A 23832-nucleotide genomic window follows, 5' to 3' on the forward strand; every position below is an offset into this window, starting at 1 on the left:
TTTATATCAAGCACTTAAAAAAAATTGGAAAGGCTTTTTTCTTTACAAAGAACTACTTACTATTAAGTAAGGCTTTAAACAAAAGAAGTCCATGTATGCTAAAGGTTTTTCTTTAGTAAAAAAAAAATGACATATATACTAAGGCTTTTTTTTCGACGCCCTAATCACCCTTTTATTTTAAAAAAACGTATAGCGGCTACTAAAGCAAAAAAAAAAAAAAAAAAAACACACCATGGGTGGTCAAGTGCGGTCCGCAACCTGTTTTCGGTATTTCCTTTCGAGCAAAACACCTGACTCAAATGATTGGCTCATCAGCATGCTTCACAGAACCCTGACAACGACCCTGGTAAGGCTTTTTTTTTTGGGGGGGGGGCGGAAAAAAGAAAAAAAGACCATTTATAGTACAGCATTTTTGTGAAGACTTTTTAAAGAATTTAAAAAGAAACCGACAATGTAAAGTCAAACTATTTTTTTTCAAACAACCATGTAGAGTAACCCACAGTTTTCCCAATAAAAATCGTATAGTAAGATTGTTTATTTTTATCAAAGTCCTTTTTCAGAAAAAAAACCCTTTATAGTGAGCGCAAATCCTTATTTGAACTCCTAAAGGCAACGACACGAAGAAGGAGACGAGGAAACGTCCGTGTTTGTGGTTGCGTCCACGTGCGCTCGTTCTTTTGAAGTTTTATTGACGTTTGTGGCGCTGCTGGTAGAAAAATAGAAAGTAGCAAAAAAGATTCACAGTGTGGACAACAACACGCTCCTCGCCACCACTTGCATAGAAAACACCCCCCCCCCCCCCCCCCACACACACACACACACACACCAGTACACGTCTATATGCGCGTGTGTGCACGTGCGGACTATAAGGCTTCCTTAAAAACAACACTGAATATATTGTACACGTGTGTACATATGCACGTACGTATATGTACGTGATGACATGTACATTTACAGGCTGTCAGTCGTCGGGTTTTCTACTGGATGTACATACACACACACATAGCAGTACAGTAGTGGCATTGGAACCAAATACAACATATGTATTCTTAGTGTAAACACACACACATACACACACTTGTGTACACTCCCATGGGCATGAGTGTGTAATGATTCTAAAGTCCTTTCTTATCCCTGTTCACAAGTATACACACACACGAAGACGCACACGGTCCCTTGGGCTAATTGTGTAGCGAGGCCAAAGTCCCCAGTTCCCATTGTTTGCAAGAACACAGTCACAGGTGTGTGTGTGTGCAATGATGCTCAAGTCCCCAGATTCCTCTGTTTATAAGTGCACACATACTGTACACAGAAAAAAGAGCCATTCAAATGATGTCATATTACCAACAAAGAAGAAGACAAGTTAGTGGTGCTATGCTACTGGCTTCCAAAGAGCTCCATAGATTTAGGGCTGCAAAAAATTAGGGTGTCAAGCCTGGCCTGGGATTTCAGGGTCCAAAATGCTAAATTTACAACCCCTAATCCTGCTTGGATTCTCAAACAAACATTTGAAACCCTAACCCTGTCTTGAAACCCCAACTTGAAATGTTGACCCATGTTTGAAACTTGAAACCCTAAAAACCCAAACCCTAGCCTGCAGCTTAACCCTAATCCTTATTTGACCCCAAAGCCAAACCCTAAAACCAGGTTTGACAGCCTAATTTGAAACCCTAATTGAATTTTGACGCTTGTTTTCTAAACACCTTGATCGTCCCATAAAGCCTTCATTTCAAACTCAAATTCTGATTTGACACCCTGATCTAAAACCCTAAACCTTTCTTTAAACCCAAAGCCAGGTTCTCAATTTGAAAAACTAATCCAAGCTTGAAGCCCTAAATTGAGCACTGATTTTTACTCGATACCCCAATTTCAGAACTTAACCCTGTCCGACCCTAATCTAAACTAGTCCTGACTTGACAGCCAAGACTAAATTGAAAAGGTAACCCTTACTTTAGCCCAAAGTTAAAACCTTACTTTGATGCTCTAACCTAGGCTTGAAGCCCTAATTTTCAACACCCTAATTTCAAACCTTGAACCTAAAACCCTAATTTCAAACCGAATCTGATTTGACAGTCAACGGTAAATTGAAACGCTAACCCTTCTTTCAAACTTCAAACCTGACTTCGACACCCTAAACCCGAAGCCTTAATCTGAGATCCCATTCTTACTCGAAACCCTAATTTCGAACCTGGACTCGGTCCCAAAACCCTAATTTCAAACTAATCCCGATTCAACAGCCAAGGTTAACTTGAAAGTCTAACCCTTACTTAATACTTTAGCCCGGACTTAAATCCTTCCTTTGAAGCCCTACTCGCAACCATTTCGATCAACCCTCTCAAAAAGGAACTCGTGTTACAAAGCAAGCGTCGTCTACTAGCTTATTCCGAACCTTTTGCTAACGCAGCGCGGCGGCCATATTTGATATGACAGCCGTACTATTTTCGCCGGGAGCGATTCCATTGGATGATCCGTTGGAGCCTTTCTCCCGGCGGGCGGGATTATTTACACGGCGCCTCCCCCTGCGCCCCAGCGGGACTTTGGAACGTGAAAAAAGTTCCCGCCTTTTCCATCAAGCGGAGCCGCCCTCTCCCGGCGGAAAATCCCGGCGAGTTACGTGAAGTCGCGAACGGGGGCGAGTCCGTCGGTCTCGGGGATCCGAGGCGAGCCGACGAGCCTCAGCTGTTGTTGGTGTGGTTGTAGGTCCGGCAGGGCGAGGGCGAGGCGTTGGGCTGGTAGTCGAACTTGCCCAGGGCGGGCGGGTAGTACGTGGTGGTGTACACGTTGGCCTGCTGCAGGGACGTCGGGAACAAGTTGGAACGCTCGTCCGGCAAAAGGTTGTTCTTGTTCAGCGTCTGAAAATTCAAACGTTTGTGTTGCGTTCAACGAAACTGGGAATTTGCAACCACTGACTGAAAAGTTCCTTTGAGGCGGTGCTTCTAAAATAGTCATGCCAGGAGGGCAAGTGTAATAAAATAAGATTATTTAATTGAAAAAAAAGTGTTTTTTTTTTTTTTTTGCTTCAGTCACTTTGATGCACTTTTTTCAGTTTTAGACTAAGCTGTAACCGTATAAAGGTATAAATATAGTAATGTTACAGAAGAACTGCTTAGAGTTTAAGGTTGATGTTTACGGTGGGGAAAAAAAAGGTTTTTGTGTTCAGTTGCCAACTTAGAACTTGATGTTGGTAGGAAACGTCCTTCTTCCCAGCTGCTTTGAATGCAGCGTCAGACTCGAAAGTATCCTTGGCTGTTGTTTATATCGAGGTACCGGTAACTAAAATTTAAATCCGCACGCTAAAACAAAACCTTTCACGGCACCCCGATCGCGTTCCAAAGTAAACCTCAAGTGGGCAAAACGCTTCAAAGATTCATTTTTATTTACATTGCGTGTCTGTGCGTTCCACAAAAGACACACACACACATTAAAGCTGAGTAATTCATTGTGGCAGATGTGTTTAGCCGGCGAGTGTGTTCACAGGCGCAAGCAAATCAGTGTAACAAATGTAATCGAATTTTGTGTCAAACACAGTCAGTGCATTAATGGACAACAAAATGGAGGATTTGCTCAAAAGCAAGATGGAGGAAGTTGGACATTTTGGGGACATTATTCGCTAAAATACAATTTGAGACAGGTACGTGATGCTAATTTGCTAGCATGTTTTTTGGGGGGAGGGGAGTAAAAAGAGCGAAGAAAAATCTCATAAGTATTTAATCTATTTTCACAGGCAACTTTTTTTTGGTCTGGATCTCATTAGATTGCGCAGAACCACATTCCATTGATTTAGCCAACATTTGTCATTAGCGCTGTCACGTCGCTAATTAAGGAGGCCGCTAAAAGCTGTTTGACCTTTACTTCTCCTCATCCAAAAAAAGACGGAGGAATCGACGGGAAGCTAAAAAACGGGTCAGCCGCACAACACGATTAAACGTCGCATTTAATTCATTGAAACATCAAAGACAAGACGACGGCTAAAATAAAAGCGGGCGTTTTTTGAAAAAGCGGCTGCCAAAATAAACCGTTCCTAATAATCTCTCGTGGTTTAACTAATGGGATGAGCGGAAAACAAAACAGGCGCGTTCCAGGATGTTGGGAATTGGGCGCGTTAGCGGCGGCGCGCTAATGTAGCTCGTTAATAAGGCGCAGGTGAGCGAGCGATTCATCCTGGTGTGCAGAGATGAATGCGGTAATAAAAGCAGTAAATAAAACATGAGAGCATATTTATGGTTCTTAAATCTTTCAAGTGTTGAACACGGAGGATCAGTGAAGGCCGCTTGAGTTTTAAATTTCAGCAAAGTAGCCCTTAAATTACCATTGAGGACAGCGTTCATCGTAACGCCAGCGAAATTCCAAAGAGGACGTTAGCTTAGCGCCTGAGGCAATTCTGAATACGGTGGCCTTTGAGGGACAATCAGCATTTGATGAAGCGCTATCGGGGACTATATGAATACTTAACGGTCACTTCAAACCAACCGCTCCTCATTTTTTTTTTTTTTTTTTGGTCCATTTACGACCGAATTTCAAGCATACGTAGCAGAAAGATGGAGGGTGCTAATGTGTGCAGGAGTTTAGTTTTTGGTCATGTAATTTGGTGGAGCATTGTGGTTTTGACTTGTCAACACAAAAATTCCTATTGCCCCCGTTTGCGAGGTGCCGTTGAAAGGATGAATGCAAAAATCGGGGGAAATGCATGATAAAACATCTCTTTTCAAAATGTCCAACATGGGCAATAGTTCCGATTTCGAATGGCAGTAAATGAGCCTGACAGGGGCGAAATTTGGTGTCACTCGCCACCTCTCGTTTGTAAGTATTTAGAAGAGATGGCATATTGAAAATCAACACGTTTTGTCAATCTATGCAATATTTTAGCCTCTTAGTATTTTTTGTATAGCTTTCATCAAAAAGCTTGAGTTGGGTTAAAATTTCCTCCAGGGTTAATAAAGGCACAGAATGTAAGCCATTTTGCTTTTACATGGATATTTTAGGATAACGGCGGCTATCTCTAGGAGTCCTTGCCAAGTTTTGGAAAATTTACATGAATTTATACTCACCCACAAAAAGTCTCACAAAGTCATGCTTAAAAACACAAAAAGTTGACCATTTTTTGTCTTTAGCTGGCCATTTTTAGGATAATGGTGGCAAGTATTTCAAAGCTTTGAAATATTAACAATCGCATGATTTTTTAAAAATATTAAAAACAGCTTCCAAAACTTTTTTGGTCATGCGCGGGCAGTTCCGGGAAACAAAATTTGGCGACGCTATGAAAAAAATGAAAGGATTAAATGGCGAAAGCTCAACCGACCTTGAACTCCATGGGCGTGTACTTCTCGTTCTTTGGCGTGACGTTGCCCTTGTAGTTGAGGTGATTGGGCGTGGTCGGGTGGATGACGGCCGACTCTTGCGACGGCTTGTGGAAGCGCTGGCAGTACACGTAGACCAGGAAGGACAAGAGACCGGCGCCCAGGAAGCAGGACACCCCGGTGGCGATCAGATGGATGGACGTGAACGCTGCCCGGCCGTGACAACGAAACACACACCTTGGTTAGTAAGGATATATTTGAGAAGCTCCACTGAATATTAATTGAATAAATAATTGAATGAAAAGAGGCACCGTATAACAAATTACATTAAATACAAAAAAAAGTCCAAAAAATTAAAAAAAAAAAAACATGAAAAACAAAAAAAGAAAAATTTTAAACAAATGAAACGACACTATAATAAATTGAAAAAGCAAAAATTAACAATAAAAACGTTTGAATAAAAAACAAAAATGAAACGAAAACGAAAAAAGAATTTTTAAAAATAAATGAAAAAAATACAACAAATAAAAAAAATGCAAAAAAAAATCAGTAAGTCAGGAAATTAAATAAAGATAAAAGCGAAAAATACTTAATGAATAAATTATAAAAAATAAGACACACTAAAATGTGTGAAAAATAAAGAACAAAAAATGTATAGTACATTAAAAAACAAAAACAACTAAAAGATGCTATTATTGAAAACCCCAAAACAAAAATTGTGCACTTTATTAAGAACATACATAATAAAAAAGAAAATAAATGAAAACACACCATAATAAATGAAACACAAATGAAAAAACATAATAGAAACAAAACAAAAAAGTATTTATCATAAATGAAACAATGAAAGCATACACTGTATTAAAGTAAACAAAACACGTAACAGATGAACAAAAACAAAAAAGACAGTTATAAAACAAAAAAAATGCATCATAGAAAAAAAAACAAACAAAAATCCCTTCACAGATTTCACAAGCGGCTGGTATTTTTGGAGCACGTAACACCGGGAAAAAAAATAAGGGAACACTGTATTGTCAAACAAATATTGGTTCGTGAAAATGCCTGGGAGTAAAAGTTGCGTTTATATCTATGACCTTTGACACCCAGGGGTTAATGTGAAAGTAGCTATAAATACAAATAAACTGAAACATGGCATATCAAGACTCTTCAATAAGAAAGTCTGTGTAAGCACTGAAAAATAATTCCCAACTTTACTTTTAGCGAACTCTAGCCTTCGGGACAAAAACTTTGATTTTTGAGTGTGGACAGAGACTACACGGACACAAGGATGTATGGAGCATGCTTGGTAACATGCATGCGATGGGGGGGGGGGGACTCGTCAGACCACAGCTCATTCGCTTACCTCCGCAGTGTTGGTCCTTGTCAAAACCCGATGCGGGGAGGATGACTGCAGAGAGGAAGACAGGAGCACACGGTCAGACGCACACACAAGCACATGCACACGCACAAACGCACACACACAGCCACGCATGCGTTGAATATGAGAGGGTGTGTGGGGGGGGTTACACACATGCAACAACGATGACGACGCCAAACGGGACACACGTTGCAGACTCACCGGGTATTTCGTTGCAGTCCCTTCGCTGGGTGGCGTTTCCCACGCAGGGGGCGCCCCCGCCGGCGCCGCACGTTCGGGTCCTGGTCTGCACCCCCGTGTCGTCGCAGGTCGACCACAGCGACCAAGCCATCCAGCCGCCTGGGCGCAAACCACATCACCGCTCAACACCCCCATCCAAGGACGGCCCCGCCCATCCCCAAGCCACCAGAAGCAGCCCGACGGTTCGCGATCCAAACAAGACCGGAGGTGATGGCGAGTAGGCCAAAAACTAAACGTCTGACCCAAGAGGGGAAAGAAGAGGAAAAAATCCCAATGCGAGAAAATCAAATAAGAGAACCATTTGTTTTTCCGGAGTGAGCCCAGACAGAACGGAGGACGTGTTTACCTCCGCTGTCCGCCTGGACCTCCGTCTGCTCCCTTGGGGCCCAACACGCATCTAGACACACATACACATGAAGACTGCACCGTCATACCGGATGCGCGGCTGATATAGCCGTTAAAAAGCTACACGTCAGGAACTACTCTCTAATATAACCTCTAAATAAATTTGAAACAACCCAAATATGGGTCAAAAAAGGAACGAGCCAATATTCGTATGTCACACACGTGACACGCAGACTATAAATAAGATTATATCTATAAAAATATATAGTATATAAAGTATCCTTTTCAACATGAACAAAAAAAGCTATATAAATCCACTTTCAACAACTGTTATGTATTTTTACTGCATTTTTATGGGTTACAGCTTAGTCTAAAACTGAAAAAAAAAATGAGATGCATCAAAGTGCCTGTAATAAATAAATAAAAATATGTTGAAAACTCTAATTTTATTGCAATTACGCCCCCCCACAAGTCAAAAACAAAGCTCTTCTGCACTTTCCCCTTGCATCACTTTGCGCTATTTGAGAAAGATTGGGCGAATAAAAAGTCTTGGAAATTCCCTGCTAACTTTCATGATGTAACGGCTGAACAAACTTGCCTTTTTGGGGTCTCCTGAAAAGTGATGATTCGGGAGATAGAAAGATTCCGCCAGCTGCAGCAATATGCAAATAATAATGCTAAGTATTAACGATTTTTAATCATCTCATCAGAACGCTTCCATGACTCCTGATAACGACCCTAATTTGAATCAGGTGTGTTGTCTGGAAAGCGGCTGGATTTTGGCCTCGGGGGGGGTCAACGCTTTCATTTTTAGCTTCATACAAAACGGAGGCGGCAGTGTTCACGCCCACAACGGCGCAAATCACCCTCTCCCTCTTTTTTTTTTTCCATAAATACAAACGTTAGTTCCTCACATTCAGAAGCCAGCCCACAAAAACAAAGCTCCAGATGCCAACAACAATGCCGCTGAGAAGCTATCAAAAAATAAAATCAGTTTCCTCCATGCGCATCAACGCCAAGGATGCGCCGCGGCGACCGCATCGGCCCGCCGTTCCCCCCGCCGCCCTTCATTAGCGTTTAATCACGGCCGTGATTGACAAGCGGAGACGGCGGACGGCCGATTAGCGAATGCTCGCCCTAGCGCGCTAGTCCGTGTAGCCGACGGTCGATGGACAGGACGCCGGCGAGGGAAAAGCCGATCAAAGGGGGCCGATTAGCATCTCCGAGCAGACGGGAGAAAAGACAGGAAGTCATTTACCTTTCTTACCCCCGGTTAGTAATTATAGAGGAGGCGGGAGGAATGTGTGCGTCCTGATTGGCGGCTGGGATAATTCCAATTGAAAAGAAAAAAAAAATGACGCTTGACAGGAGACAGAGGGACAATTTGAGTATGAGGTGCCTGGACCTTAAAAGTCTTCCCAATTAGACGCTATTTTTTTTTTTTTTTTTTTGGTCCCTTATGAGGAAAAAAGGGCATCAAAGGAGAAAAGCTGGCCAGGTGCGCAGCGTGTCAGATCTCACCGTCGCACGTGTGCGTGTTGCAGAGCGCCTCCTCGGTGTGCAGCCCCAGGCAGATGTCCCCCCCGCCGGACGGCGGCGGGCTGGCGCACGCTCGCGTGCGTTGGTAGTGGCCGCCGCCGCACGCCGCCGAGCACTGCGACCACGACGACCAGCACGACCACGCCCCCTTCACTGCAAGCACAGAGCATCTAAACGTCATTACGGCGACGCAACGCACGTTCCACGCGTTGACGTTGCAAACTGTTACTCTAACAAAGAAAAATAAATTAATTCTTCACCACATTTCAAAATTGTTCAGTTTGGATTTTTCAAGAATTTTCTTAAGGATATTTTTTTTTAGGAATTTGATTTCTTATGGAGATGTTTTTCTTTTTTGGGAATTTTTTTTTTTAAGTATTTTTCAGGATTTTTTCTAGGAATTTATTTTTTCTGTAAACTTTTTAAGATTAAAAAAATTGTGTGGAACTTTTTGGGGATTTTACTTTCTTATGAGGATATTTTTCCCCATTTTATGATGCTTTGATAATAGATTTTTCTGGATTTTTTTATAGGACTTTTTGAGGATTTTTTTCCTGTAGGACTTTTTTTTTAGCGTTTTATTTGTCACAATTTTATTTTTTTAATTGCTGTAATAATTTGTTTATAATAATAATAATAATAATAATAATAATAATAATAATAATAATAATGTTGTTTTATTGTATTCATTTCAGGATTTTTCTGCAGCGAATTTCTTTTTATTGGGAATTTTTTTTTCTTTATTGGAAATTTTTTTTCTATTTTGAGGATGTTATTTCTAGGGAAACTCCGGTTTTCTTATTTCCATTAATTTCACTTCATTTCTTATTTGGTATTTTGGGGATTTTGGGGGGGATATTTTCAAAAAATATCAAGATATTTTTTAAAAAACTTCTTGTTATTAATTTTACTATTTATTCAATTTTTTAAAATTAGTTTTAAAGGTTCTACATTACACAAAAAACATATAAACCCTGAAAAACTCCACCTTTAATTAATATTTTTTAATTGGGATTTTCTTTTCAGATAGTCAAGTGAGTTAAGACAACTTGTTATTTATATGGCAATTCCAGATACTTTTTGTTCTAGGATTTTTTTCAGCTATTGTCTTTTTTAAATAATTGGAACATATGAGACTTTTTTTTAGGATTTTTTTTCTTACACTTTTTAGGGACAGGAATTTTTTTTTAAGGATTTTTTGTGAGGAAATGTTAGAAGACATTTTTTTTCTAAATGTTTTTTTCTTCATTTGGGAGACATTTCGCAGGATTTTCCTTTTTAGGACATTTTTAGAATATTTCTAGGATTTGCGCATAGCACAGCAAAAGTGTTGACACGACCTCCCTAAAAGCGAGAAAAACACGTCGTGCTGCATTCTTAGGTTGGAGCGAGAGCTCTTGCCCCAGAACTTGCAGAATGCCGAGATTTACGGCCCCTTTTCATGTGCACGCACCTCGCTAATCTATATTGGCTCCATCCTTCCCGCTAATCTCATCATCAATTACAATTTCGCAGCCATTCTCACTTTTGTCACTGGCCCTGTCCTTGGCCAATGAGTGTGTGTGTGTGTGTGTGGGCCCTGCACGTGACGCTCATTTCAAAAGACTGGATGAGTGGAACCCCACATGACCCCTCGCCCCTCTCTGGCGGGACGCATTCGAGGACACGGACCGGAGAGTTTGGCACTGAATTCCGAGAGGGAGAAAATCTTAGCGAGCGCGTGTTTGAAAATACCGCGTTTGGGGTCCTTACCAGGACACGGCTGGACATTGCAGTCCTGGTACTCGACGGGGGAGCCCCTGCAGGCCACGGGGGCGCTCTTGCCCTCCGGTCCGGCACAGGATCTCCGTCGGGTTCTGTAGCCTTTGGAGCAGCTCTGCGAGCACCCGGACCAGGAGTCCCACGAAGACCAGCCGGGGGCGCCGGCCCCTCGGACCGGCGGGGTCCTAAGCAGCTCTTCTACTAGGTCTACCGCCAAAAAAATGGAATCAATGAATTTCCTGCTTTGATAAAAAACAAAGGCAGTCTTGAGCCTTCAGGTGGTCCGGAGTGCTTTGTGTGTGAGCGTGAGGTGGTCGGTCGTGGAATGTGTATTTGGGAGCGGGCGTCCACTGATGGATGCTTGAAGGGAGCTAGCGAGCGCACGTAGCCGGGCTGTAAAATAACATTTGTCTTGACAGCGGGAGAAATGTTGCCGCGAGAAAAACGTTCCGTCAAAGGAAAGCAACTATCGTCAATCCTTCAACAAACGCCTCCCTCATTTTTTATTTTTTATTTTTACATCGTGAATCCTTCAAGCAGAACCTCCTTTGGGTTTTTCGTTTTATGTCTTTATTTTACATCTTGGTTCAATGGGGGTTCATTGCTGACAGCGGAAAAAAAGACAGTATGACACATCTATTTGCGCAACAGCAAATCTAACTTCCTGATCCTTCCTTGGGGGGGTACCCGTAACCCCCATTTGAAAGCAATTCGGGGGGGGGTATTTTAGCAGGGCTTCCGCAAGTATCAGTAAGTCTAAATTCATTCGTTTTAATGCTAAGACAGAACCAATCCGTTTTCTTTTCAAATTAAAAGCAAATCAATTGGGATATGAAACAACCTGCCGAAAGATGGAAGGACAGCGGCAGAGTCGGACTTTCGTGATCAACACATCTCAGTGAAAATGTTGTTTGAACACCAATGATGGCTCTATCCCGCAACGACAACGCAGAATATTAGCTACAACGACAAAAACAACATTTGTAAAATATTTCAACTCTTCTCTTAGCTAAGTGGATAACACTGATCTCTATGCGCAGGAGGAGCCAAAGTGCAGGAAATAAAAAATAATTTGTTTTGGTAAACTTATTCTAGGGAAGCATATTTTAGTATACATAATAAGTCAACTATAATATTTCTACATCTTCTTTACTTGATAAATACATTTCTATAATTTTACTTATTTTAATTAATTATGTATACCATGAGGCTATGTTAACATGTTAAAAAAAAACAATTATACTGTACATATTTTGTAAATAAATATTTTTTCCTCTTTATTCATGTGATTATTTTCAAAAAATATATTTAATTATTTTACAAGTCATTAGGGTATATCAAAACATTAGGCTGTATCATTCCATTGTCTTTCCATACATGGAATACATCTGAATTAAAATATGTACTATGTGTGTCGCTATAGAAAACGTGATTTTGTTTTGAGCGGGGAATGGTTTTGATTTTTTCTTCTGTACAAAATACGGGGAAGAAAATATTCATACGGTCGGCGGCGCCTTACCGTCGGTGTCGCAGGCGGCGGTGCCGTCGTTGGGGCAGTATCGGGTCTCCAGCTTGCGTCGTCCCATCTGCAGTTGGTGCGGGTCGGCCAGGCGAGCGCGGCACATGTAGCGCGTGCGCTGCTCCTGCCGGGCGCCGCCCTGCGTCACGTTGACCGGCATCCACGGCGTCCACGGCGTGTTCCGCTTCACCTCCGGACACGCCTCCAGGTTACATGCCTTGTACTCCTGGAGAAGGTCATAACGTCCAAAGATCCTTTCCAAAGTCAAATTCAGATTTGACGGAACGAGCGGCACATACCAGGGCGCATCCAGGGCAGCTGTTGCCGTTTTCACAGGTGCGCACCCGGGAGTGTACCCCTCCGCTGCACTCGCTGCTGCACTTGGTCCACGAGCCCCACGGGGACCACAGGACCGGCTGGGGGCACGAGACGCCCTCGTTGCAGAACCTGACATGCAACCATAATCCGATGCTTAAATGTCTATCTATCTATCTATCTATCTATCTATCTATCTATCTATCTATCTATCTAGATAGATATAGATAGATATTTATGTATATATACTGTATAACCTTTTCGACTGAAAAACCATTTCATCATTTTTTAAGAGGGGGTGTACACTTTTGCAACATACAATCTCAGGCCTTTATTTTCTCCTTTGCAGTTTATAGGTGACATTCATAGATACAATAGTTACGTGTATGTTTTTTAAATGTAATTTTATTATTTATTATGTTCTGGGTCAAACTGACCCATTTGAATGGTACAGCAGATATTTAATATGTTTTTTTATAGTCTTTTGTTTACACATACAAAACAATTGTTTCACTTTAGGATAACTGAACAAACCTCTGACATTATTGCTGCTCCTGAAAAATTAACATAATTCCACCGGTTAAACCAAAGTGTTGAAAAATGGATTTCATACATTTCTAAGAGGTTTGGATAAGTAAACGTGCTCCGGGTCAAAGTGACCCAGGGACTTCCTTGCAAACAAACACAACAGGAAACAGACTTTTTCTACCCAGTGTAGAGAAGTTTCTTTTCCCCCTTACCTCTCGTCGCGAATGGCCCCCACGCAGACGCGCCCTCCATGCCGCGGCGCCGGGTTGTTGCAGGAGCGCTGGCGCAGCTCGAATCCCGTGCCGCAGCTGGTGCTACACTGTCCCCATGACGACCAGGGCGTCCAGCCTCCGTTTCTACGGCGATGCAAACAAACAAGAAAAACTGACTGTTATTGGCAAAAACGTTTTGCAGTTATATATATATATATATATATATATATATATATATGTACAGTCGGCCCCCGGCTTACGAGCACCCTGATTTACGAACAATTCGCCTTACGAGCGTGGATCAGGGAGATTTTTGTCCTCCGCTTACGAACAAACCTCTCGCCTTACGAGCAATTCGACATGCCGGCCATTGAGTATGTAGAATTGTTCTCGTTTAATTGTGTCAATAAAATCAACAGTAGTGACATCATTAATCATCAGTAGATACTTGTGGCAGTTACGTGAACGCTATTGGTCTTACAACGTCACACTGACTGTCTCACTCACGGTGTCTAAATATATTACCATTTAAGTGTAGTGTTTGTACAGCTAAAGGGAAAAACAGCTGACATGAAATTAAATGTGCCGATTGCAGGACAAAGAATTGTCATTGGTTTAAATGTGTGTTTTTTTTAAATTAATTGTCAATACATTCCAACCGTTTAAAAAAAAAGTGCGAATAATTATCAGTCAGTCACGGAGACGCCAATATGCTATTGGTCGATTAAGGTCACCCGGTCTCACTCACGGAGATGCTATTGGCCGGCCTCACACGTCAATCACAGAAATGCCGATATGCTATTGGCCGAACGCCTTTATCTAGCTTGATGGGACAGGATGGAAGTAAGGAGAGAAAATTAGTGAAAAACGGAATGTTGTGAAGACTTTGCAAACTTTATCTGTTAGACATAGCTTCTAAAATTACTAGCAGCGGTAAAGAAAGAAATAAGAGGATGATGTTTTAGTATCTGCGTGATTTGCACCCTGACTGAAAGAGTTACTGTAACACTGTAAGACCAATAGCATATCCATCGCCGTGTTAACTTCGAGCGTTGGACTCTGCCCCCCTCTGCTTACACCCAGCTCAAGTCTCGTCGTTTCAAAGGTAAAAGCTATTTATCCAATGTATTTAATATAAAATGCAAGTGTGCAGTAGATTATGTCACTCAATTTTAATATATGTATACAGTGTGTCGTTTTTACCTAAGACTTCTGCGCGCGATTCACGAATTAACATGGGTTTGGATTGCCCGCTATACGAGCAATTCGAGACACGAGCGTAGCCGCTGAACGGATTAAGTTCGTAACCCGGGGGCCCACTGTGTATATATATATATATATATATATATATATATATATATATATATATATATATATATATATATATATATATATATATATATATATATATTTGTGATGGTTGCCAACCTGGAGCAGTTAGCCACCTCGATGGTGGCGCCTTCGCACTTCCTGCCCCCGCAGCGAGGGGCGGGGCTGTCGCACGACCTGGACCGGCACAAACAGGAGCTGACGCCGTCCACCCCGTCGTCGTTGTTACACGCCTGCCACGCCGTCCAGTCTCCGAAGGCGCCGTTCCTAGTCTGGTTCTGCGTCTGGACACCAAAGTCACATGACACGACTCGTCCTAAGTCTCAAGTCAAGTCTTGGACTTACCGGACATGCCGTGATGTTCTGCTTCCACTGGCTCATGTTGGTGCTGTCCTCCAGTGTAGTGCAGCGGCGCTGACGCAAGTCCCAACCGCAGTAAGGATCCCGGGCCTCCAAACACAGCCTGCAGGAGGCGCAATTGCCACGTTTTCAGACATGGAGGGCAAATTGAGAAAAAAAAGCTTTGCTGAATTCAATGACAAAAACTGAAATGTTTTTAGAATCAGCAATGCTGCATACATGCTTCAAATTTGTTGAACAACATTTTTAAATGTTTCCTTGGCAGGAACTGGCAAACAAACAGACATGCAAAATCCATTAAAAATAATTCCTGAGCTCATGAAATGTTTCGAGAAAATATAAGTTCATAAAACAAATGTTATGTTCAGCAGGTTATTCAATTTCATTATTTTTAAAAGCCATATTCTCTCCCATACTAAAATGTTTGGCCCCAACTTCTCACGTGCCACCACTCGTTACCTGTCAAGGTAATGACTTCTTTTTGTGAACAGTTCTCTACTATGATCCCAAACGGCCACTTTAACTTGAATATTTTTCTGAGGACAAATATTTATTTATAATTATTTCTTATTGAGAACAGGTCTGACACTTTGTTGATTATTTTTGTGGATAATTATTTATCAAGAATTAAGTTAAAGATTTATTTTTGTGAACTGTAGTCCCAAAAGACGACAGGCCTTTTGTCTTTTTGATAAAAAGACCTCGTCTATGATCCAAAAGGGGACACCATAGGTTGATTATTTTTTTTGTGGACCAATACAAATAAGACGATCAGATCGTCGTCCAGTCAAAATTTCCCCTTTGAAATCGATCATTCTTTTGAGCTGTGCTGAACAGACTTACGTCAGACCCAACGAGCCGATTGCAGATTGCTTCCTTTGATAACATTTAGGTTTTGTTTAAGACATGGCCGCACTGTCAACATAAAATCGTCACGAGGACAAGGCTGAATGGCACACATGAAATGCAGTATACAAGGTCCTCTGACATAAAAATCGTTTACAGGCCTATGAAAACAACTCTGGGCAAGGAGCCACATGCTGCTTCACTAACGTGACTTCAATATTAAACAGGCCACCGAGCGACAAAACAGCACATCGGGGACCATAAATCGTCCGCGTTGTCTGCTGCCGTAATTGTCACTTGTCCGATCGTTTGTCGTAAAAATCCTTGTCTGCTTTTACGGCCGACGCGTTAAAAAAGTGACGTGCGCGAGTATAATTGCGGCCATGATGGGCACGGCCGATAAACGGGGCGCTAATGCTAGGGAATATCGTGACACGCGGGAGAGAACTACGCTGACAAGCTCACACCGAACTGCTTCTCCCTGGCGGCGAGGCTCCTTCCCCGGGGCGCATCCGAGCGACCGGCTAGTTCCAGTCAGCCGCCAAGCGAGTGATGCAACACTGCTACCGTCCAATTAGAGACACGCTGCTGACACCTCCTTGACACTAGTGAGTGTCAGCGAGGTGTACAGTATATTATGCATACCCCCACCGAGGCGGATCAAACATTCTGGGATTATTCATCGCTAAATATAACGCATTTAAAAGAATACAAAAGTTTTTCCAAGTAATTACAGTAAAACTCCTCGACAACCAAACCCGCATGTGGAAAAATAGCCCTCAGGGTGAAAGAATCTTCATGCATTGAAGCCTTTCCCTCTTTCTTACTCCCCCTACGAGGAAAAAAACCCTGTTGCATAATACGAAATGTTTTTCTCTGCATTAGCCTAGCATTGAAATTCACTAAAGCGAAAAAAAGCCTGCAGCAAAGGTTTAGCTTGGTTTGTGTTTGAGGAGCCAGCACGCGTTTTGCAGCTCTTTATACTCAGTGCGGCTTTCCCCTGCGGTCAGATGATATTCTCCCATACTCTAGGTGGCAGTAAATGGAGTCTACAGCATACAAACAACACAACTCTCTAATAGAGGTAGAGAATCCCAGTAGATTCAAACAATCTAAAGTCTTCCAAGTGTTTTCAAACAGACATCTCTTCACAGTGCTCGTCAGGAGTTGTTTACTGTATTTAGGTCACGCTAGTCCTTTTCAGACGAATCATAAAGGTGTTTGTATCGGCCAACTTCCGTTAGCAAACGTTCGTCCGCCATGTTTTCCGCTCGTAAAGAAATTCTGGAAGGTACGTGTTATGGAAAATCTGGTTGGTGTGGACTCCATGCGGAGGGGCGTGCTTGCCGAAATAACGTCATTTGACGCGCACAGACATTTCAAGGTCACAGACGTGTCAAGCCTAAACCAAGCTTAACACTTGAAGACAGGATAAACGTAATAAAGATGAAAGATGGATGAAGCAAAATGAAAGATATTATACAAGAAATTGATGTATGTATGAAGATTGCAGAATTTCTTTCTTTTCTCTTTTTTTTTAAATGTTGGATGGTTTTGTTTTTAATGTGAGTCAGATTGTAGATTGCTAGCAAAAGTAAATCTGTTTTCGGGGTGAGTTAGCAAGATATGCGGAGGACAATGCAAACTTCCATTTTCACTTTTTAATACACAACTTTATAAAAGTATTCTTTCTAATAAATTTGTATTTCTTTTTATTATTTTGTCTGCAACATTTGTGAGTCACAGCAAGTAAAGCAACATGGCAGCGAAGAAAGTGTTCAGCTGCAGGCAATGCGGCTAAGCTAGCACACTGCGGCTAAAGTAAATCAGCTCTTGGGGTGAGTTAGCGAGACGGGCGGAGGACGACGTAACGCCATTAGCTCTAGGTGCCAAGTGGCCGGGTCAAACTTAATCACCGCAAATAGAGGACAACACACACAAACACAAAGACACACGAGTACGCACATACACACGCGCAGGGCGCAGCAAGCAATCAGTGAAAGGCTACATATCACCTGCTGTTGAAAAGGTTTAGCAGCGTAACCAAAAAACAAGATGGATGAGCTAAATGTTAGCTAGCGAGCGGATCAATAAGAGAAAACAGCGAGGCATTAAAAGCACTTTCACTTAATTGAATTTGCTCGCAGGATGCTCACGCCCGCCACTGAAAGCGCACAACACACAACGTAGCACAGCTGCGCGACAAACACCAATGACAAACGCTAAAGCCACATGCTCCAAAATATGGCCTATATTTTTGTTATATCATTTTCATTAAGTTTTTCCTATGGAAAATATATATATATACATATACTGCATATCAATATGGGTGCTGCCATACAAAAGATTGACTTCCATTCTTCAGTTAGAATTGATGAAGGTACGTAATAGCATTTTCTTCAGTACAGCAGTTGAATCAGGACTTTTTTTTTAAACCGCAGTCCTTTTTTTTACAGTACGTTTACTTATATACGGGGTGTGAGTACTTTTGCTACCTCTAGCGCGCATACACGCACACACACACACACACACACACACACACACACACACACACACACACACACACAAATAATCATATACACACAAACACACACACTCGCTCTCGTTCTCACACAAGCACACTCACACCCAGGTGTCATGCAGTTGATCTAATGAGATGTCGGCAGTGAGAGGAACACGAAGATCCCCTCCAGCGGGGGACTGCTCACTCTGACACTTTTCCTCAATCTTGGCTTATGTCAACGTGTCCGTCATCTCGACTCTTCATGTCGGTGGACATTTTGACAGCTCGCTGAAACCGTGGTGGTTAAAAAAAAAAAAAAAACCCAGACAGCTTGGTTAATATTAGCATTAGCCGATGGATGGGAGGAAGAAAACCACGTGACACAGCTTCAGTTTTATTTCTTGCAAGAAAGAGACGTTAAATAGTCTAAAATATGGTCTATAAACTCCACCACTAACAAATCGACAAATATTTTCAAGCAAAATATTTGGCTAATGGGCCACATGATGCTTTACCAATCTACATCATAGAAAGGCGAGCTAGCTTACAGTGTGTGTTAGCAAGGTGACAGCGGATATTAGAGAGCTTTCCTTTCTTCTAAAGCACACTAAACAAACATTTTTTTTTTGTAAAACATTATCATTACCGTTGTTCGCACAAATCCTAACAATAATGATAAAATATTCAACGTTTCATTACGAGGTTTCACTGAGCCGACCCAAAACATCCGTCTGCTAAAAGAAGAAAAAGACTTTTTTAGGTGGTTAATTAATCCTGGCGGAGGACGTTTTAATCAGCCGCTATAGGGCGGTGGAAGCATTGAGCAGAATTAACTGCCAACAGAGAACAGAACAGAAGCAACCTTTTGAATGAGCAAAGTCTATTCACGGTCTGCTTCAAAGCAACCTGAGGAAAACACGCCACCTTCAACGCATCAGCATGGAAACAATGCATACTAGCAAGCGGAGAATCAGGCCATCCTGTATTTACAAAATTGGTGAGATGTTTCATTCAAGATGAGACTAAGGGCAGCAAGACAAATTCTTTTTATATGGACACTGTGGGCTGATACGACAAAGTAGGAACTTTAAAATTTAATGCATCATATAATTTTGTGACAGTGGAGATTATGGAGAATAATGAAGCCAAACTGAGATTGTAACGTGTGAAATCAGACAGTGTGAGGAGACAAAAGTGTGCCATAGTGCAGCTGAATGGACACTATGGAGTAAAGTGGAGATTATGGAGCACAAAAAAGCTAAATTCAGATTGTGGCCTATAAAATCGGATACTCTGGTCTTGAGTGTGATACTACAGCAAAGAGGAGACTATGGTGCCATAGTGTATATAAAATGACACTATGGAGCAAATTGCAGCAAAATGGAGAAAATAGATCATAATGGAACAAATTGGAGATTGTGGCGTTTTAAATCGGAGACTGCGGATAGTCGTAATACAATGGAAAAGATGTAATGCAGCTAAATGGAGACTATGGATCACATTCCAGCAAAGTGGAAATTGTAGAGCATTATAAAGCAAAAGTGAGATAGTGGCATGTAAAAGCTGTGGAATGTAATACTACCGCAAAGAAGAGAATATGGCATGTTGTTTTACAGTTAAATGGAGCCTATGCAGCAAAATGGAGATTATGTACAGTAAAGAAGAGACTATGGCGTGCCGCATTGCACCAACAATGCAATCAAGTGGAGATTTTGGAGCATAATGAAGAAAAATTGCGATTGTAGTGTGGAACAAGGCAGGAAAATCAAAGACTATAGAGGGCAATACAACAGGAAAGAGGAGACTATGGCATGTCATAATACAGCTCAATTGAGACTATGGAGCAGATTGCAGCTAAATGGACATTGGACTCACGTCTCGGTGCGGTACGTAGAGCATCTCTCCAGAGGGATCTTCAGCACTCGGTCACTGAGGCCCACAAAAAGCGAGCGGTCGCTGTGCAGGATCTGCAGGCTCAGGATTGGCTCCCGCGCACCGGGTGGAAGGAGCTCCATCTCCTCCAAATAGCAGCCATGCAGGTTCTTGTTGGATGTGGCCAGAGCCTTCAGGATGCTGCCGTATTCTGCACGCAAAAAAACAACATTCCAGACTTTTCCCATCCTTTCGGATGTGCAGAGTGCGGATTTACTGTATTTGTACTGACCAGTTCCTATGTACATGACGTGATAGAGCGTGTCCATGCCCTGCACGATGTCCACGGCCAGGTGGGAGAAGCGCACATCGTCTTGCATGACCAGGGGATCCACCGACTCGGGCTGAACCACCTCATTCATCAGGAAGAGGCGCTGGGCGTCTTGCAGGCTACGTTCTGTCAGACCTTCGTTGGGACCCTCGTCGTCAATGGTACCACACTGACCACGGAGGGAGGATAGAAACCACATGTCCTGTTCTGTCCTCCTGCGGGTGTGACTAATGATGGTCGGCTTGAGACTGACCTGGAAATTGCTGATGGGGTTAGGGGTGGGAATCCAGGTGGAGCGCGGGTTCTCCTGGGAGCGGAACGGCCCGTTGAAGGCACGCGTGATGGCACTCAGGTTGAAGGCGCACACGGCCGATGCTGCGATGCTGTTCCTGTGTATGAAACGCATACCGCAGGTCAGAGCGGGACAGGAAAGGGCAGGGGAGGATGTGATAAGTGCGGAAGGGTAGAAAGAGAGAAAAACGGAAGCTGGCTTGAGGAAAGAAAGGACAGGAAAGCAGGGACAAATGGGACATGGGACGTGCTAGAAAAACAGGGAGGGGTTGGATGTTGCAAGAAAGAAAAAAACAGGGAAGAGCGTGATATGGTATGGCAGACCAAGTCAGGGGAGAAAAATGGCAATCAACATGGAAGGGACAGGACAGAATGTTAAAATGGGAGATGATATGGATGGGATAGGACAGAGCAGGGAAGAGCAATACAGGACAGGATGTTAAGTGGCAGGAAAGGACAGGAGAGAAAAATGTCAGAAAAGAGAAAAGCACAGGACAGCAGGGGAAATGGGAGATGATATTGATGGCACAGGACAAGGCAAAACAATACAGGACACGATTGACTAAGGACAGGACAAGACAGAACAGAAAAATTGGGCAGGAAATGGTTGAAAAGGGAAGGGGAGGATAAAAGTAGAAAAAGAACAGGACCGGGGGTAAATAAGAGATATTATGAATGAGACATAGCTGTTTAAGATGTGGCAAAAAGTGTCAAAAAGCCTTTAGCAGTTCCAGCTAACTGGGGACATTTGAGGTAGAGCTGGCTGATGAGACGGATTTGACACAGCAGGACACGAGAGGCACAAAAAAGTAGTAGCTGTTATTCCAGAAGTCAACCTTGTGTTCGGCGTGTTCATTTGTGTCATGATGCCTTCGCCTTAATGAACCTGTACACACAACACTAACACGCCTTGTTTGGCTGCTGCCCGAGCTTCTCTATCAGCCCCGCGCAGTCAATAAGAACACAATTAAAGTCCCACTTGGAGAGCAGGTGTCACAGAAGAGAGAGAGATCGAGAGAGAGAGGAGGTAATGACTTGCTTCCTTAACTGACGTTGATTTCTTTTTTCGCTTTGTTGCCGGGCTCGCCCACGTGCTTGTCCGTCACCAAGCCGGCGTGAGTCAGCGGGCCTCGGCGAGACTTGTGGGAGGAAGACCAGCTGGAGGGTAATGAATGCGGGGAAGCAAATTGGGAGAGTTTGCGTGTCTTTTCGTGCTGGAGACTATTTTTGGCTCTACTCTTGATTGATATCTCGCTTCCAGAACTGAATTTGCAAAACACTTGAAATGACCTAAAAAAACCTACAAAAAGCAAATTCAATCAAAATGGCAGACTTCTGGTGTATTTTTGAGCACAGTTGGAGTTTTTTTTGTAGGTCTGTTCATGTTATATGTATACTAAATTTCCTGCTCAATTTCAAGCTCAAGGGTAGACTTGGGAAAGTTGGGCGAAGTCTTATTTTTAGATTTATTTTTAGGTCTATTCGCGATGGACGTGGCAACATGTTGCTAACAAAAATGGCAGTGGGCTGAATTGCCACCAAATTAATGTGCTGTGTTGTTAAAGAGTTATGGTAGGCCATCAAAATTGACTGCCATGTTCCACCCACAAGCAACAATCAAATCATTAATTCGACTCAACCTCGCATTGCCCATCTGTCTTGTATATGTGCTCCAAATCCGGGGGAAAAAAAACAAACAAAAAAAATCTAGTTTGTCTTTGAAAGATGCCTGGAAATGGGCAAAATGACCTTAAATTGCCGGCAAAATGTCCAAGTCCCTGTGTCTAAACTCATTCCAGTGGTGAAAGTCAAACAGCAATAAACACTCCGAGGCCGTGTTTCAGCACAGTGACGTCCAATGTGGCAGGGGACGGAGGAAAAAGGGCTCACTCAGCACCGCTCGTGAATTACATACATATTTTCACACCGCGCAACAATAGCCGCATTTATTCATGAGTCAGCAAACACCTGCACAAAAACATAAAGCAGAACTAGGTAAAGCGAACGTCTCTGGCGTGTTTTCTGCTGAAGATCATAAATAAGTGGTAAAAACACATGTAACCTTGTACTTCCTCGCCCTGAGACACATGATTGCACTTGATGAATTTTTAAAGTGGATTTATCCGTCCAGACATCACTAATCAGTCAGCGACGGTACCGTGGTAGATTTAGAGGCGTGACTGATGAAAAATGCACTATGGCGCCACCCACAGACAAAGTAATGCATCTCAGTCGGTCCGAGATGTTGGGGACGGGTTTAATTTGGGAGGTTTGATAGGTGCTAGCATGACACGCAAACTCAAAACAAACTCATACGTCCAAAACATCACAGGTTATTTTCAGCCATTGACGTTTGCACGGGGAAACCTAGTAAGCGATTTTCAACATTTTAGGTCAATAATATGCAAAAACAACACTCACATGTGGGGACAGGCCAATAATACAAAGAATGGCTTCTTTTTCTTTTCAAAATAGGCCCAACATTAGCAGATAGTCCATGTCTCAAATTTGGATGCAGTCCCATCTGGAAATGTCCAAAATGGCCCTAAAATGGCCACTTCAAAGACAAATGGTGGCTTTTTGTGTCTCTGTGATGACAGCTTGTCAGGTTCAAACAAATAGACATTTGTTAAAAAACAATACACAAAGAATAAGAAAAGGCATTCGTTTCGGCTCATGCATGAAGAGTACGGAGGAGGACTGCACCCTATTCCAACACAGATGTTTGAAATATTTGGGCCTATTCCTGATGGACGAAGGTATCAAATTTGAAGTTGCTAAGTGAACCTGGCTTCAAAAATTTGGAGGGACACCTGGAAAGATAACGACCTGGAAAAGAACAAAATGACCCCTAGATAGTAGCTTCAAAGCTACATGGCCGACTTGTGTCTTTTCATGTCTGCTTGAATCGATTTTTTTTGTGGGTCTTCTCCTAAAAGACAGAGCTACCAAATTTCACATTGCTCTCATTTTTCTGTCTGTCCCACTTCTAGATGATGGCGTGTCGAGTGGAAAGTACATCCGAGTGAGTTGCAAAAGATAAGGGGGCTCATAATTAGTAAGTAATGGCAGCTTAGTCAGCGTCCAATTAATTAAAAGTCAGCTGTGGCGCTCTCCCGGCGTCTCGGCTAAAGCCCGTCGCATTACTTTCGACAAGCCTCCTTCC

General features: G+C 42.5%; 1 protein-coding gene and 1 long non-coding RNA gene across 9 annotated transcripts in view; one reads left to right on the top strand and one right to left on the bottom strand.

The window, feature by feature from the left end:
• The first annotated feature begins 233 nt into the window (after window positions 1–233).
• LOC148423537 (uncharacterized) lies at window positions 234–9040 on the top strand. 6 transcript variants are annotated; one of them, XR_015865643.1, is made up of 6 exons: window positions 234–346; window positions 3529–3631; window positions 3725–3903; window positions 5355–5538; window positions 6669–6732; window positions 6894–9040. It is a non-coding gene; the product is annotated as an uncharacterized LOC148423537 (long non-coding RNA). The 6 variants fall into 6 exon arrangements; XR_015865642.1 differs by lacking the exon at window positions 3725–3903; XR_015865640.1 differs by lacking the exon at window positions 234–346 and having other exon boundaries at window positions 3325–3631.
• Window positions 804–23832, bottom strand: part of sema5ba (sema domain, seven thrombospondin repeats (type 1 and type 1-like), transmembrane domain (TM) and short cytoplasmic domain, (semaphorin) 5Ba) — an 81869-nt gene continuing 58840 nt past the window's right edge. Inside the window, exons 9-23 of one of the 3 annotated variants that reach the window (XM_088415246.1) lie at window positions 20629–20764; window positions 20337–20544; window positions 20048–20255; window positions 14809–14926; window positions 14563–14747; window positions 13135–13278; window positions 12379–12526; window positions 12080–12305; window positions 10552–10767; window positions 8782–8952; window positions 7262–7312; window positions 6877–7014; window positions 6661–6705; window positions 5300–5505; window positions 804–2852 (exon numbers count right to left, since the gene is read on the bottom strand). In XM_088415246.1, the coding sequence (XP_088271372.1) occupies window positions 2676–2852; window positions 5300–5505; window positions 6661–6705; window positions 6877–7014; window positions 7262–7312; window positions 8782–8952; window positions 10552–10767; window positions 12080–12305; window positions 12379–12526; window positions 13135–13278; window positions 14563–14747; window positions 14809–14926; window positions 20048–20255; window positions 20337–20544; window positions 20629–20764 (2377 nt within the window). In that variant the 3' untranslated portion in view covers window positions 804–2675. The remainder of the gene's footprint in view (window positions 2853–5299; window positions 5506–6660; window positions 6706–6876; window positions 7015–7261; window positions 7313–8781; window positions 8953–10551; window positions 10768–12079; window positions 12306–12378; window positions 12527–13134; window positions 13279–14562; window positions 14748–14808; window positions 14927–20047; window positions 20256–20336; window positions 20545–20628; window positions 20765–23832) is intronic. The other 2 variants (XM_088415248.1, XM_088415247.1) reach the window with 2 other exon arrangements.

Source organism: Hippichthys cyanospilos, chromosome 5, assembly GCF_059441005.1.
Source record: "Hippichthys cyanospilos isolate Australia breed blue-spotted pipefish chromosome 5, RoL_Hcya_1.0, whole genome shotgun sequence".
In the NCBI taxonomy this organism is placed as follows: Eukaryota; Metazoa; Chordata; class Actinopteri; order Syngnathiformes; family Syngnathidae; genus Hippichthys; species Hippichthys cyanospilos.